Consider the following 16,159-nt stretch of genomic DNA (forward strand, 5'->3'; position numbering starts at 1 on the left):
TGAGTTCCCTGACTTGACAGCAGCTGTGTTTCTGAGACTGCAATCCAATATCTTTTCTAGACTTATGACTGATTTCTCAGTAATTGACAGAATTGACTGTTTGCAAAATGAATTGATGCCTCTCAGCCAATCAGAAATATCAACAATCAAGCATAAATCATCATGAAAGAAGTAATTTAAAATGACATAAATGTTTCACAGACTGTTGTAGTTCTGGGTGAGCTATGTTATGTTGGGAATTTCCATGTCTTTTCTCTCTTCCTCATTCCAGGTATGCTGTACTCTGCAGAGGGTAGAAGTGACCAAGTTTACACTGTTTTTTCTTGAAAGAGAGCATATTGCTCGTTCATCTTACTGTTTGTGAAATGTTCTGCAGTGTAATGTAATGAAAACATCAGATTTTTCCACTTTTAAATGTGGTGTTCAATTAGTAGTGAAAATGTTTCAGTTTCTTTTCTTTGAGAAACTTTCTGTTCATAACCACCTAATTATGAGCCAGAATCATCAGTCAATCACAAGATTGAACAAAGTGTGTGCAGAACATGTAGAACAACAAATTAAGCGCAGTCATTTTGTGTGGATATTTATTATTCATTATAGAAAAAAATAACATAAACAAAGGTCACAATCACAGAATATTTTGATTAAAATAGCAGTAAAAATTTTGAGCACTCTTGATCAGAAATCATTTGACAGGCTTTGAAGATTACAAAAGATGAAAAACTCACAGTGACAGAGAGGAATTATGCTAAGAGAGCTTGAGTTGGGTTTTCAGTCTGACTCTCTGACTCTTGCTCTGCTGGTAACTCCACACTAGTCTCACTTTGTTCTGTACTTTCAATCTGCTCATAACCTCTGACTCTACTGAGCCCAGAAAACCTCCTCCTCTTTTTCACCACATACACTGTTACTGTCAAGACCACGACAGCCAAAAAAGCTGTAACACCAATTGCAACACCAGCCTTTTTCCCTGCTGACTGAGGGGAGTCTTCAAACATCTGGGACATTTGGCTGATGTCCTCAGGCTTTGCCAACCTCCACATTTTTGTGTCTTTGACTCTCACCCAGGCCCGGTCACCTTCAGTCATCACAGCTACAGTGTTTGTGGCTATCATACCAATCACTGGAGGTCTTATGAAAGGTGGAAGGTGGATGGGCAATAACTCGCCTCCAGTGAAAACACCTGACTGAACACAGTACAGTATCTGGCATCCATCGCTTATGGCGGCAAGATGTTGACTGAACTGTGGTGGGCAGCGAGACTGGCTTCCTGCAAGCGAGTTGGTAGACTGGCAGCTAAAGAAACCTCCAAATGGTACAGAGAACCTGGTTGCTGTTTCGTAGTCGTTGCTCAGACATATCATAAAGCCATTTGACAAGAATTTCTGAGAAAAGAAATTTGGAGGACAAGATTTGGATTTGGTTAATGGGTTTTGCAAGGAGGGTCCATATAGACCTCCAAAGAGATACCCAGAGAATTCTGGAGCCACTCCATTAGTGGAGCACCAGTAGGTGTCAATGCGTGCACGCCGAACATAGTACACATTTCCACAGATGTCTTTACAGCAGTGAAAAAGCAACCAACACGAATGACAATGCCTATGACACTCATAGTTATTGTATGGCCTTTCCTGTGTTTCTGAGCGCAGTAGGGTAGCAGTGTATGGTTGCTGACAGGAATATGAGCCAGTGGCTGGGTTTTTCTCAGCGAGCTCCTGGCAGATTACATTTCCATCTGATGTCAGTGGAGTGCACTGCTGGTAAACTCCACCAAAGCTAAGGTTGGTGCTGGGACCTTCACAGGAATTATCATCTAAGTTAGCTTGGAAATTGAAATTTTTGGAGTCTGGCTTCACACATCCAGGGTGGGTGTTAATTTTGTAGTAGCGATCTATGGCCTGACTCACAAACAGAGCTACTTTATTTACTGTTGGACGTGGAAGGTCTGGAAACACTGATGGATTGAGAAAATAGTGGAGTGGTAGTCCACTACGGTCAATAGCTACCAGATTGTTGAGTGTGCTCTCTTGCCATTTCTGTAAAGTTATACCAGGAAAAAACAAAGCCCCACCATGACTTAGTGTTATGGAGTATGTAATGTTCCCCTGGTAGCTCCGAGTTTCAGATGTTTCTTGAGATTCCTTACCACCTATGTCAAACTTCACTTTGTTAAAAAAGTTAGCACCAGCTGATGCTGAAACAGAAGACTGGGAGGACTCTGCATCAGAAACATAAGAGGATTTTAAGTAGTCCTCCTCCACCAACGTGGCACCAGCATCAACACTTGTGATGACGTGCGTGCCGTAATCAAGAATCATCTTCTCTGACAGATAATTTGCTTGGCGAGTTTGGTTGTTCTCGATGGCATCTGCAATTTCTTCTGCCTGACGGGCAAAGCGGGAGTCCAGAGTGAAATCAGGAAACACCTTAACAGTGTACAGATGATTACGCACCTGAGGAAAGAAAAGAGGAGAAGGGCTATGAAATCTTTTGACAGCACTGTACAAAAATCAGAGACTTTTCATTTTAATTCTTTAATTTTCACTTCACAGTCATATAGTACAAGTTATTAATTTTTTTGAAGAGATATTTCTAAGGACATTAGATACAAGATATTCCACTTGCATAAAGGAAGGAGAAATTCAAAGGAAAATTTTTAGAAAAGTGGATTTCAAAAAATTAAAAGATTTAGAGGAAATGGGACTCCTAACAACCGAGCAAGGCCACCAAAACTGCAGTCATCAGATAAAGAGCACTTAGAGCTTTCATCTTTGAGGAAGAGGAGAAAATCAGATCTGAAACAATCCACTAGTGTTTTTGTTAATCCTTTCACTGTGAGATGACAACACAATATGATGATACCATCTTTGATACCCTTGACCATAAAATTCTCATAGATAAACTTGAGAGCAGAGTTAGGCTCGCAGGAACTCTACTAAAATGGTTTAGTACATGCATGCAAGGAAGGGGCTACTTTCTGGTAATAGAAAATAATATTTCTGAGGGAGTGTCAGTGACCTGTGCTGTCCCCCAGGGTTCAGTTCTTGGGCCATTCTCTTTGTATTTATATATGCTGCCTCTTGGCCAGACACTACACAACTATTGGATATCTTACCACAACTATGCACATGATACTCAGATCCACTTGGCTGGAGAACCTCATCTACGCCTTTATTTCTAGCATGATTGATTACTGTAATGGTCTCCTCACTGGAGTGAAAAGACAAGCAAACATCTTCAGCTGATTCAGAATGCAGCTGCCAAAGTAAAAGAACAGATCACCCCATTCTTACACTGCTCATACATCATACACTGCTCAAAAAAATAAAGGGAACACTCAAATGAAAACATCCTAGATCTGAATGAATGAAATACTCTCATTAAATACTTTGTTCTGTACAAAGTTGAATGTGCTGACAAAAAAAATCACACAAAAATCATCAATGGATATCAAATTTTTTAACCAGTGGAGGCCTGGATTTGGAGTCACACACAGAATTAAAGTGGAAAAACACACGACAGGCTGATACAACTTTGATGTGATGTCCTTAAAACAAGTCAAAATGAGGCTCAGTATTGTGTGTGGCCTCCACGTGCCTGTATGACCTCCCTACAACGCCTGGGCAGCTCCTGATGAGGTGGCAGATGGTCTCCTGAGGGATCTCCTCCCAGACCTGGACTAAAGCACCAACGTGGCGTTGGTGGATGGAGCGAGACATGATGTCCCAAATGTGCTCAATCGGATTCAGGTCTGGGGAACAGGTGGGCCGGTCCATAGCTTCAATGCCTTCATCTTGCAGGAAGTGCTGACACACTACAGCCACATGAGGTCTAGCATTGTCCTGCATTAGGAGGAACCCAGGGCCAACCGCACCAGCATATGGTCTCACAAGGGGTCTGAGGATCTCATCTCGGTGCCTAATGGCAGTCAGGCTACCTCTGGCGAGCACATGGACGGCTGTGCGGCCCTCCAAAGAAATGCCACCCCACACCATTACTGACCCACTGCCAAACCGGTCATGCTGAAGGATGTTGCAGGCAGCAGATCGCTCTCCACAGCGTCTCCAGACTCTGTCACGTCTGTCACATGTGCTCAGTGTGAACCTGCTTTCATCTGTGAAGATCACAGGATGCCAGTGGCAAATTTGCCAATCCTGCTGTTCTCTGGCAAATGCCAAGCGTCCTGCACGGTGTTGGGCTGTGAGCACAACCCCCATCTGTGGACGTCGGGCCCTCATACCATCCTCATGGAGTCGGTTTCTAACCGTTTGTGCAGACACATGCACATTTGTGGCCTGCTGGAGGTCATTCTGCAGGGCTCTGGCAGCTCCTCCTGTTCCTCCTTGCACAAAGGTGGAGGTAGCGGTCCTGCTGCTGGGTTGTTGCCCTTCTACGGCCTCCTCCACGTCTCCTGGTGTACTGGCCTGTCTCCTGGTAGCGCTTCCAGCCTCTGGACACTACGCTGACAGACACTGCAAACCTTCTTGCCCCAGCTCACATTGATGTGCCATCCTGGATGAGTTGCACTACCTGAGCCACTTGTCTGGGTTGTAGAGTCCGTCTCCTGCTACCACGAGTGTGAAAGCACCACCAACATTCAAAAGTGACCAAAACATCAGCCAGAAAGCAGAAAGGTACTGAGAAGTGGTCTGTGGTCCCACCTGCAGAACCACTCCTTTATTGAGTGTGTCTTGCTAAGTGCCAATAATTTCCACCTGTTGTCTGTTCCATTTGCACAACAGCTGTGAAATTGATTGTCAGTGTTGCTTCCTAAGTGGACAGTTTGATTTCACAGAAGTTTGATTTACTTGGAGTTATATTGTGTTGTTTAAGTGTTCCCTTTATTTTTTTTGAGCAGTTTATATATATATATATATATATATATATACATATATATATATATATATATATATATATATATATAGTGTATATATATATATATAGAGCAGTGTATATATATAGCTGTCAAGACGTTTTTACTAAGAAAAGAAAATGGGCAAAAAGGAGGAAAATTTGCTAATATATCAAAGAAGCTGCTGCTGTTCTTAGAACAAAAGACTGATCTCACTGAGTCTAGACCTCAACCTCACTGAATTTGTTTCGCATTATTTGGATTGTGAGAAGTGGAAAATGTAACCAGCTTCAAAGGCTGAGCTTTTCAGCTTAGGAAAAATATCCCTGCAGATTTCTTTGAAAATTTTAAGCAGATGGAAAGCTGTATCAAAACCAAGGGAAGCTGTATCAAAGGCAAAGAGTGGACACGCTGAATGCTGAAAATTGTACAAAAAAGACAACTATTGAACACTGAAGAGCTTGTCCTGTTACTGTTTCCATGATTGTTTATTCAGTTTTTGTTTATTCTTCATCACTATAATAGCCATAACCCAGGTTAATGGTTAAAGCAAAGTTTTTTTTACCTGTGTGTGAAAACTGATTCAGGAGGCAAATAAAAATGGTCTTACTGGACTTATTATTATTTATTGAGAACTGAGCATTTTATAATACTTCTTGCTCTATTAAGCCAAAGATTTTGCTGGTTATTGTGACATTTTCTGCAGCAGGCATGATAAATGGGGAAAATTTTCTTCTTTATTCAAAAATGCATCTTAAAATGACCAAAATGGTTTTGTTTTAATTCAGGTATTTTTATTTGGTCTTACCTGTACTCGTGCTGTGACAGAATTTCCTTTCACTTGATGAGTTTTCATGCGTTTGTTCTCAGCGGAGAACTTGGCATTGAGCACAGAGAAGAAGGACACATCTGCGTTAATGGAGCTTGAAGTGGTGCTTTTCTGTTCCAGCCATGAACTGATGATCTCAGAGTTCATCTCCACTCCGCTCACTTTCTGTGGGATGACGAAGACCTCGTCTGGGATGAGGTAGATGCCATCCTCGGAGGTCTGGCACTGGGAATAGCTCATGTTCATCACTCGCCCCATATCAAGGTTGCGCAGGTTGTCCCAGCCTCCCCCAGGGAGGACCTCCAGGGCCGGTGAACTAAGGTTTTTGCGGCACTCACGAAGTCCATTGCTAGGACGACTGAGTGGATGGAGATCACAGGTACTGATGAGTGCAAAGATACTCAACAGAGAGAAGCATATGGAGCCCATGACTGCCAGGAACGACTGATCTTAGTCAACAGTGTGTTAGGCTTATGCACTTTTTCTCACATGATGGGCCGGCTATCAAAAGCTGTATGAAAACTTTTAAATCACTTCCCCATCAGTTTCACTTCACATTAGATACATATATGGCCATAAGACCTTGAACCACTTCCTGTTTTTAACAAAGGTTTTTCGGTGGGTTTAAAGTTCCCTTTTGCTTTGTTTTTTCACATCCCTGTGAAGGCATTTAACATACTGGATCCAACCCAAGCACTAAATAAATAAAAAAAATTAAAGTGAGATTAAAAAGTTGTTAATGTTGTGCTTGTGGAGCAAATCAAATTGTTTCTTTTTTATTTGAACAATTTGTGCTTTTTGTGCAGATGTTTTATGTCTAAACATAAATTTGTCATGATGTCAAAATTCATTTAATCATTTCTATATTTTGATGGGGTGTTTCTTCATAGTTTTAATATGTGCAGTGCATTGTCCCATGTATTTGAGCTACTTTGGGATTTGTTGTCCAAGCCACCCTGAGGCCTCTGGCAGACTGGCCTTGTCAGTAATCTACCCCCAAGTCATAGAATGATATGGTTATGTTAACAACTGGAAGGCACTAACGCTTTTGTACACTTAGTTAACTCTTAATGTAAGCTGTTTAAACAAATTCCAATAGTTAAATTATACAAATTGTTTATTGAATAGTGTGTGTACGTGTGTGTGTGTGTGTGTGTGTGTTTGTGTGTGTGTGTGTGTGTGTACGTGTGTGTGTGTGTGTGTGTGTGTGTGTGTTTGTGTCAGCACCAATATGTAAATGTAGTCCTGTGCAGAGTCAGAGTCAGAGACCACCCTAATTTAAAAGTCAAAATGGCCATTAAAGGCAGGATTCATATGAAATACCAGAAAACACTGGACACCCTTTGCATTTTTAGTTTTTTTAATCTACAGGAATATTTTTCCACATCTCTAAAGTTCAGTTTTAGAAGTTGGTTGCATTTTCTTCCTTTCATGATTCAAGTAATCCCAAACACATTCAGTGATCTTGAGGTCTGGACTCTGAGGTGCTCAGCCTTTTCTTCTGAGAACAAAAGCAGCTTTGTTTTTCTCTTTTTCCGTTTTTTAATAATGGCTTCTTTTAACATCCTTTCAGACTCACAGTGCGAAGGACGCACGGAAACGTGAGAATTTTTTCAGATCTGAAGTGAGAGTAGTGTTGGATTCCTCTCAAAGAAGAAAGTACTGTTTATCTGATAGTTTCCCAAATAGATCAGTTTATATCTAATCTTCTCAGAAATATCTTCTGAAAAATGAAGAACTGAAATGGAGTTAAATGAACGTGCATTCTCTGACTTTTTGTCTGCTTGGAGAGTATTGATAGCAAATCGACAGAAGATGAAAATTCTCAACTTTCCATCAAAGTTTTAATCTGTTTTGTTGTCTGACCCTGGCAACTACTGAACTGCAACATGATTAGGTCTGCTGTTTTCCACAAGCCGACAATGAGGTTTTACTTCCTTGTTTCATAGTTCTGTATTTCAGGTCTGTACAAAGAAAACGTGCTAACTTTTCTAAGACGAGTGCGTCAGCTTTCAGTCACGTTGCACAGACTGCATAATCAGAGCTGGACGAAGTTCACAGATCATATACTTGAGTTAAAGTCGAGACTCCCAAGGTAAAATATTCCTCCAGTAAAAGTAGAAGTTCCTCCCTTTAGACCTCCACTTGAGTAAAAGTACTAAAGTATTTACCTTCAAATGTACTTAAGTATAAAGTAAAAGTACTAAAAGAGTAATTCTGGCTCTGATGTCCTGTTATCATTTTTATAACAAGACTGGCTTCATGAACTCATTTCAGGTGAAAGTCCTCCAGCGTCTCTCTTGGTAAACCAGTCTTTTAATAGAGCGTCATTAATTAGTGACGCTGACGTCTATTAAAATGATCAGAAGCACAAAACACTGAAGGTAAACAGTTTCCATCAGGGAGAACCGAGTGGCTCTGAAATCACTTTTTACACACAAGCAAAGTTTCAGTTTCAGATTTATTTACAACTTAGTTCCAAGTTTAAGTTGAATAAAAACTGGCTTTAAACTCAGGATCACAGATGAGCTCCTTTACTATGTTGATCTGTAGGCGTCTGTTCATAAACATAAACCAGCCCAAACTCATTTACTATAAAATGAAATGGTGTTTGTAGAAATTCAGAAAAAAGCCGCGTCAGTCTCGACTGCATATGTGGACATATTTCTATATTGAGCTCTATTTACACAAAGTTAGGTTAGTTCATCATTTATGTTGAACAGACTCTCCCAAAGTTTTACGCTGCTGCGCTGACGTTGAACCGCGTGCTGCACTGGGTCGGTATGACCAACAGGTCAAAACCAGCTCTGAACAAAGTGACCGCTTACAATTTCTAAAGTCAAGTTGGAAGTCATTTGTGTAAGAGTAAATTTTCTTAATGTCATTATAAGTAAGGTTAAAATCACAAGTTGGTTCTCTGACAGTGCAACTTCCCACAAAATAATAAAGGAGGACTTATGAAAAGGACACCTCTCATGGATGTTCAACTTGTCTGACTGACCACCAGAACTGACCAAACGAGATGACAGCAATGTAGCATGAGTTCAGCTAAAGTGGAACATCAGATAAAGTAGAGCAACTAGTTTCATCCTATATTGCTTTTTTGAATTGCTTGACAATGAAACATGAGTTAAACATTTTGAGGCAGTTGTGACTGAAGGTGCACGACATTGAAGGTGCAGTGTGTAATATCCAGCAGGTCCTCCTCCTATAAAGCCATGTTTCAGGAGTAGCCCAGAACAGACAAACCAAACACTGGCTCTAGAGAGTGCTTTTCACATTTTCACACTGAAGCAGCCATTTCAGTTTGGTAGCACCAGTTGGAAGACGTCAAAATAAAAAGAATCAGTGGTTTCTCCCAGTGCTGGCTAACTGTTTTGTGTTGTGAGAAGGTTGAGACCCCAAATTTTGACAAATAGAGGATACTTATCATTTACCACAAAAAAAAAACAAAACAACAAGTGAATCTCATTGTCAAAGAGTCGAAAGGGAGAGGTGAAGGAAGGGCTATTCAGTTTATTGCAATTTGCAACCTCACCACTAGATGCCACCAAATCTTACACACTGCACCTTTAACTGATGTGGTGATTGTGTTTAAAGACTGGATCATTTCAACAGTGTTTCAGAAAATTAAAGTCTGTTTTTCTGTTGTGCCAGACATTTATGAGATGATAAATATTAAAATGAAAGTACGGTATGTCTGGAGTGCGAGGCAGAACTACCCTATAAGTAGACTTTTATTTTAGAGTCTAAGGTGTCTTGATCTGACACTCCAACTTCTGCTTTTATTTTGAGGTGTGCTTTCAAGCGATGAGTAACAAGAGTCATTTCACAGAGCGATCTAACTCCAGTGTTTATATCCTGTATTCATGTTAAAAACAACAAAACATGATCACTCTTTTGGAGGGAATTGGAGGGAGTGACACTTACTTGGAGTGTCCATGGCAGTGAATGCAGATTGTTGAGGGAGGAATTTGGGACTGGCCCCAAGTCACTCATCTATCAGTTTTATACAGCTTACTCCTTGTACCGCCATTATCTCAATACTAACATACACTGCACTTTCACAACAACTACAGCTGTTTAAAATGTAAGCACCATGGAAAAATAAACAAACGAACAAACAAACATGTCATCACAAAAGCTTTTAAAATATTATCTTAACTCTAGGCATGTGTGGTTATGATTTGGTCAGTAATAAAGCCATGTTTAGATTGTTTTGACTTGGCAGAAAATAACATTTTTGCAGGAACGTGGGGTTACAGTATTGATTAGTATTTATGTTGTTGTTTATCTTTATCTTCATACTGTACTGTTTTCTATATCATCACTGTTATACCAAAACCAAGTTTCTACTTGTTTAATTTAGTACTTATTTCATTGGTCAACTAGATGTGAAATGCTTTTAAATAGTGCAGCAACATTCTTCAATTATTATTACTCTACAATTTGTATGCACACAGACAAAACATCACAGTAAGTTCATAAGTTTCAAATCATAATGAATTCTTTATTAAACCTTGAACATGCAGAACGCCAGTTTGTAGTTTAATAAATGAGCAAATCCAGATGTTTAACCATGGGTTGCACAAAGTGTGAATCGAGCAGAGTCACCCAACATCAGGTGCCAGGATAGTCACTGTCCGGTCCCTCACACTCCCTGCTGTTTAGCTGGAGCTCTGGTTCTGCGTGTGGTCTTTCTGGGGCTCTTGGTCTTTTTGGTCCCGGGTCTTTTGGCCTTTTTGGGACTCCTCGTCTTTCTCTTGGTCTTTTTTGGAGACTTCTTGGCCGCTGCCGGTTTCTTTGCCCGTGTCCTCTTGGCTTTCTTTGCCCTCGGCTTCTTTGCCTTCTTAACAGCTTTCTTCTTCTTTGCTGCTTTCTGGCCTATTTTGAATGATCCAGATGCACCTGTGCCTTTGGTCTGCACTAGACTACCATTGGCGATCAAGCGTCTGACGGCCAGTCTAACACGAAAGCTGTTCTTGACCACGTCGTAGCCAGAAGTGGCCAGGCCTTTCTTCAGAGCAGCCAGGGAGGTGCCTTTGCGCTCTTTGTTTGCAGACACGACCTTTAGGATCAGATCAGAGACCGATGGTCCAACCCTTTTGGTCTTCGTAGACCGTCGCTTCGGCGTTTTAGCAGGAGCTGCTGCTGGAGCCAGGGCTGCCTCAGACATGACCGTGACTGTCGTAGTACGGTGCGTTAGCAGGGCTGTGTGGATGAAGATAGTGAGAAGAAGACTCCTCCAGCTGCTAATAAAGATAGGATGAGAACCGTGTAGACTCTACCACCGGCTTGAGCGCCTTTTTCGTACGTGTAAAACAAGTTGTGTTTTCCTTCCTGTGAAAAAAGGCTATTATTTTCTTTCAAAAGCATCAGACAACCAAATAAACCATCTTATACATCTACACACATCTACACTACCATATATACAATACCTCTTTCTTACTGATCATTTCATTCTTGGTTTGTCCTGTGCAAGTGTATAAAATTCACTCATCACTCGCTCATTAACTTGATGGCATGCTGCTGTTTAGCTCTAAAATGCTTGCAGAACATTTTCCCCAGGGTGACTTTTATCTTAAACAGAGAGAAATGGGTATAAGCAAAATTCTCCATCATGAAATTGGATTTTTTAAATTTCAAATCTGAATTTTAACTGATTTTTCACTCAGACAAAAACACATGTCTTCTAACAGATGCTGTTCTTGTCCATAACTACTTGTCTTTGATATTTTCCAGCATTACAAAGTCATAGTAATTTATGAAAAGGACAGTAGTATTATTTTACACTGATATATAGTCTTTTTTGAGTGTTTTGTATTTTCAGCTTTTCATCTAAAATGGTGTGAGAAGCTGATGTCTTGTCAGAAGACAAGGTCTGAGATGGTCTGCTCAATGGAATAATGCTAAGAATTCTAAAAATACTAATAAATTTGTCTTTAAATGAGCCTGTACGACTGTACTAGTTCATATAATTGCTTTATTGAAATAGTAGAATAACCTCATAGTTTAATATTGCAAAATCTACAAAGATAAACTCTTTTTCACTTTATTTAAGACACTTTGAGCACTAGCACTCATCTTTCTTCCTTCAATATGAGCTTAAATCTTTAGGGGACGCTATATTGAAGTTGTCTACATGAAAGACTTTTCCCCCTGAACCTCTCAGTGGCTTATCTTTGATTCCAGATCTGTTGGCTGTGAACCGACCCAGAATGACCTCGCCCAATTACTCATGTCTGACGGTTAAAGGGAAATTCCAGCAGCTTTTCAAAATTTCTAACTCATTCAGAGTGGTTTGACGTAAAATGGCGCATTATAGAGAAACTTACCAACTTTTAATTTCTTTACAGGGGTGGTGATGATGGGAACCAGGGGTCACAATGTCTACAACACAAATAGAACCATTTTATTTACCATCCAGAATGACCTGCTGTCCTTTTCAGAGTTATGACTTTGTAATGGTGATGATGGTAAAATAGTGGTAAATCTGAAAACATAAGTTTTCTTTCTCTACTATTATATATATATATATATATATATATATATATATATATATATATTTCAGGCCAAAGGCTTATGACAAAAACAATGCCTCAGATGTCAGTCAGAGTAGTTGTGACCATTTTATGTGATCATTTCTGTGAGGGAGCTTTTATAAGCATTAAAAACTTCAGATGTCTTGCTCCTTTCACCACCATTGTGACTAATATTCTGAGTTGGTGAGTTTCTTAGACTGGAGCATTTCACCTCAAACCCCTTCTGAATGACTTTACATTTATTCTGTTATGTAGAAATGCAATTTGGTTGTTACTTTATCCAGCATTCTTTGGATAGTTCAGTAGACTAAGCCATACTTAAAATAATGCAAAGCGTTTATTTAAATGCATAAAAGGTACGTAAAAGGTAAAGCCTATGAGGGAAAACTGTTATAAAACTGTAATATACTGTTAGAAATAAAGGTACTGTGCTGGTACATTTTTGGTCATCACTGAATCAACTTAAAATTCATTGAACAAGACCTTATAAACCTTTAGTAATGTCTAATAGATGCTTGTGATGTGTTACTAAGGTATTATTTGTTTTCACTTTTCATCAGGTATATTAAATTCACTGGACAAGACCTTATAAACCTTTAGTAATGTCTAATAGATGTTTGTGATGCGTTACTAAGGCATTATTGGTTTTCACTTTACATCAGGTATATTAAATTCACTGGACAAGACCTTATAAACCTTTAAAATTAGATAGATAAGATAGACTGTTATTATCCCACTGGGGGAAATTTGCATAGTAACTTTAGTAACGTTTAATAGATGTTAGTAACGCATTTTAAGACATTACTGGTTTTAACATAAAGCATGTTATGCTCTCTAAGTGTCTGAGTTTCCGTGTTTCATGTTTATACTTACAGTTTCAAAATGTATGGTGACTTCATGAAACTGTTCCATTCACACGCACACATGCTGATAAAATTAGAAAAAAGGAAGTGAAATTGGTTAGGTGAGTAAATCATTTCAATATGATGCCCCATCCCAGGCTGACTGATATGACTGACAGAATGGAATAAATAACTCCTTCTTGCAATACACACAAAAGCATATCGCTGCTATCGGAGGAAGAAAACCTCGTATATCCATTTTTGAGTTTTTGGCAGTTTTTGACATCATTTCAAAGGACCTGTTGTCCTTTACATTGTGTGTAAATTTCATGTTGAATGGAGCAAAAGAAATGGCCCAAAATGACTTGGAAAGACGTCTGGTTCCTTTGACTTGCATTAAAACTACAGTATGTTTTTTCTTTCTCCTGTAAAGTTCTAATTTTGGAGATACGAGGTTTTCTTCTGACAACAGTGATATCTAACATACATCTGAACATAGCATATTAATGTAAGCTTTTATATATAAAATAATAATAATATTACCTTGTGCTCATTTATATACAGAAGTAATGAGTAACTTGGAAAGGTCCAGTCAAGCTCAGTACATCCAGAATCTCTCAGCTTAGGAACTGAAGACTATATTCTTAGCTTTGTATTCCCTTTAGCATCTAAAATAAAATATTAAAGCTCCAAAGTGAGAGATGTGAGGAACAAAGAGGTAAAACAGGAGCTGAACCACCTCAACAAGATGATACAATGAAACCCCAACAAGCAACTAAACCTTAACGACTCAAATGGAACTGAGGGAAAAGCAGGGAGAAGTAAAAGTGTTAGCATTTAAAAATACAGTACAAAGTACGAAATACTACATCAGTAAGTGGAGGTAAGCAGATAAAACAAGTTAGTGGCTACCATGGTGTTAGGTGTTTTGTCTGGTCAGAGGAAAGAAGACAAGGAAAGTTGGTGGTGGAATGAGGAAGTCCAGGAGAGTATTCAGAAGAAGGCAGCTAAGAAAAAGTGGGATAACCAGAGAGATGAAGGAAGTAGGCAGGAGTTCTGTGAGGCTAGTGGCATAGCGAAAAGAATGGTGGCAAAGGCAAAGGCTCAGGCCTATGATGAGCTGTATGAGAGGCTGGACAGTAAAGAAGGAGTAAAGGACTTGTATCGTTTGGCTAAACAGAGAGATAGAGCTGGAAAGGGTGTACAGCAGGTTAGGCTGATAAAGGATAGAGAGGGAAATGTACTAGTGAGTGAACAGAGAGTGTTGAGTAGATGGAAGGAGAACTTTGAAGAACTAATGAATGAGGAAAACGAGAGAGAGAGGAGGAGAATGGGGGGGGGGGGGAGAGATAGTGGATCAGGAAGTGCAGAGAATTAGTGAGGTGGAAGTGAGGGCAGCTTTAAAAAGGATGAAGAATGGAAAGGCAGTTGGTCCAGATGACATACCTGTGGAGGTATGGAGATGTTTAGGAGAGAAGACAGGGGACTTTTTAACCAGGTTGTTTAACAAAATCCTGGAGAGTGAGAGGATGCCTGATGAGTGGAGAAGCAGTGTACTGGTCCCCATTTTCAAGAACAAGGGTGATGTGCAGAGCTGCAGTAACTACAGAGGTATAAAGTTGATGAGCCACACCATGAAGGTATGGGAAAGAGTTGTTGAAGCATGGCTAAGGCGAGAGGTTCAGATCAGTGAGCAGCAGTTTGGTTTCATGCCCAGAAAGAGCACCACAGATGCAGTTTTTGCATTGAGAGTGTTGGTAGAGAAGTACAGAGAAGGTCAGAAGGAGCTACATTGAGTCTTTGTGGATCTAGAGAAGGCAGATGATAGGGTGCCAAGACAGGAACTGTGGTACTGTATGAGAAAGTCAGGTGTAGCTGAAAAGTATGTTAGGGTGGTGCAGGACATGTATGAGGATAGTGAGACAGTGGTGAGGTGTGTAGTTGGAGTGACAAATGATTTCAAGGTGAAGGTGGGGTTACATCAGGGATCAGCTTTGAGCCCCTTCTTGTTTGCAATGGTGATGTAAAGGTTGACAGATGAGGTCAGGCAGGAGGCTCCATGGACCATGATGTTTGCAGATGACATTGTAATCTGTTGTGAGAGTAGAGAGCAGGTGGAAGAGAATCTGGAGAGGTGGAGGTTTGCACTGGAGAGGAGAGGAATGAAGGTCAGTAGAGACAAGACGGAATACATGTGTGTGAATGAGAGGGAGGCAGGTGGAAAGGTGAAGATGCAAGGAGTAGAGGTCGTAAAGGTGGATGACTTCAAATATCTTGGGTCAACCATCCAGAGCAATGGACAGTGTAGAAGAGAGGTGAAGAAGAGGGTGGAGGCAGGATGGAGTGGGTGGAGACGGGTGTCAGGGCTGATGTGTGACAGAAGGATAGCAGCAAGAGTGAAAGGGAAGGTCTACAAGACAGCAGTGCGTCCTGCTATGATGGGTGGTTTGGAGACTGTGGCTCTGTCTAAAAGACAGGAGGCTGAGCTGGAGGTGGCGGAGATGAAGATGCTGAGATTTTCGTTGGGAGTGACAAGGATGGACAAGATTAGAAATGAGCAGATCAGAGGGACAGTGAAGGTGGAGCAGTTTGGAGATAAAGCCAGAGAGGCCAGGTTGAGATGGTTTGGACATGTGTTGAGGAGGAATAGTGGATATATTGGGCAAAGAATGTTGGAGATGGAGCTGCCAGGTAGATGGAGAAGAGGTAGACCTCAGAGAAGGTTTATGGATGTAGTGAAGGTGGACATGGAGATGGTTGGTGTGAAAGTAGAGGAGGCAGTGGATAGAGCAAGATGGAGGCAGATGATCCGCTGTGGTGACCCCTAAAGGGAGCAGCCGAAAGAACAAGAAGGAAGTGTCTAGGGGTAACAACAGCTACACAAACTCGCAACACGCCACCACTAGACTCTGGAGCAGTGGTATAGTGTTCTCTGGAACCGCACTTCATTGTCTGGCAGTCTGCTGAACAAACCTGGGATTGGTGGAATCCAGGAGAACATTACATGCAACAGCAGAGTTTGGTGGAGGAGGGATAATGGCCTGTTTTTCAGTGAGTTAGGGCTCAGCCCCTTAGTTTCAATATGGGGTAATGT

General features: G+C 40.6%; 2 protein-coding genes across 2 annotated transcripts; both read right to left on the reverse strand.

Annotated features, from left to right (window-relative positions):
- Window positions 1–581: 581 nt before the first annotated feature.
- Window positions 582–6,162, reverse strand: LOC108437597 (macrophage-expressed gene 1 protein-like). Its single transcript, XM_017714785.2, has 2 exons — window positions 5,661–6,162; window positions 582–2,453 (listed from the first exon to the last, which is right to left on the reverse strand). Exons 1-2 carry the CDS (start codon window positions 6,108–6,110, stop codon window positions 744–746), a joined length of 2,160 nt encoding a protein of 719 aa, XP_017570274.2. The 5' UTR covers window positions 6,111–6,162; the 3' UTR covers window positions 582–743.
- A 4,004-nt stretch (window positions 6,163–10,166) lies between these two features.
- Window positions 10,167–10,901, reverse strand: LOC108437600 (histone H1-like). Its single transcript, XM_017714794.1, has one exon. The coding sequence runs from the start codon at window positions 10,855–10,857 to the stop codon at window positions 10,333–10,335; it is 525 nt and encodes a 174-aa protein (XP_017570283.1). The 5' UTR covers window positions 10,858–10,901; the 3' UTR covers window positions 10,167–10,332.
- Window positions 10,902–16,159: the final 5,258 nt, after the last annotated feature.

Source organism: Pygocentrus nattereri, chromosome 28 (assembly GCF_015220715.1).
Source record: "Pygocentrus nattereri isolate fPygNat1 chromosome 28, fPygNat1.pri, whole genome shotgun sequence".
Classification (NCBI taxonomy): domain Eukaryota; kingdom Metazoa; phylum Chordata; class Actinopteri; order Characiformes; family Serrasalmidae; genus Pygocentrus; species Pygocentrus nattereri.

Excerpts from the sequence above, each read along its gene's own strand:
- LOC108437597 (XM_017714785.2), bottom strand. The coding sequence starts at position 6,110 with ATGGGCTCCATATGCTTCTCTCTGTTGAGTATCTTTGCACTCATCAGT. Across the intron at positions 2,454-5,660 it reads CTGTCACAGCACGAGTACAG|GTGCGTAATCATCTGTACAC; the intron begins GTAAGACCAAAT and ends TTCTTTCCTCAG.
- LOC108437600 (XM_017714794.1), bottom strand. The coding sequence starts at position 10,857 with ATGTCTGAGGCAGCCCTGGCTCCAGCAGCAGCTCCTGCTAAAACGCCG.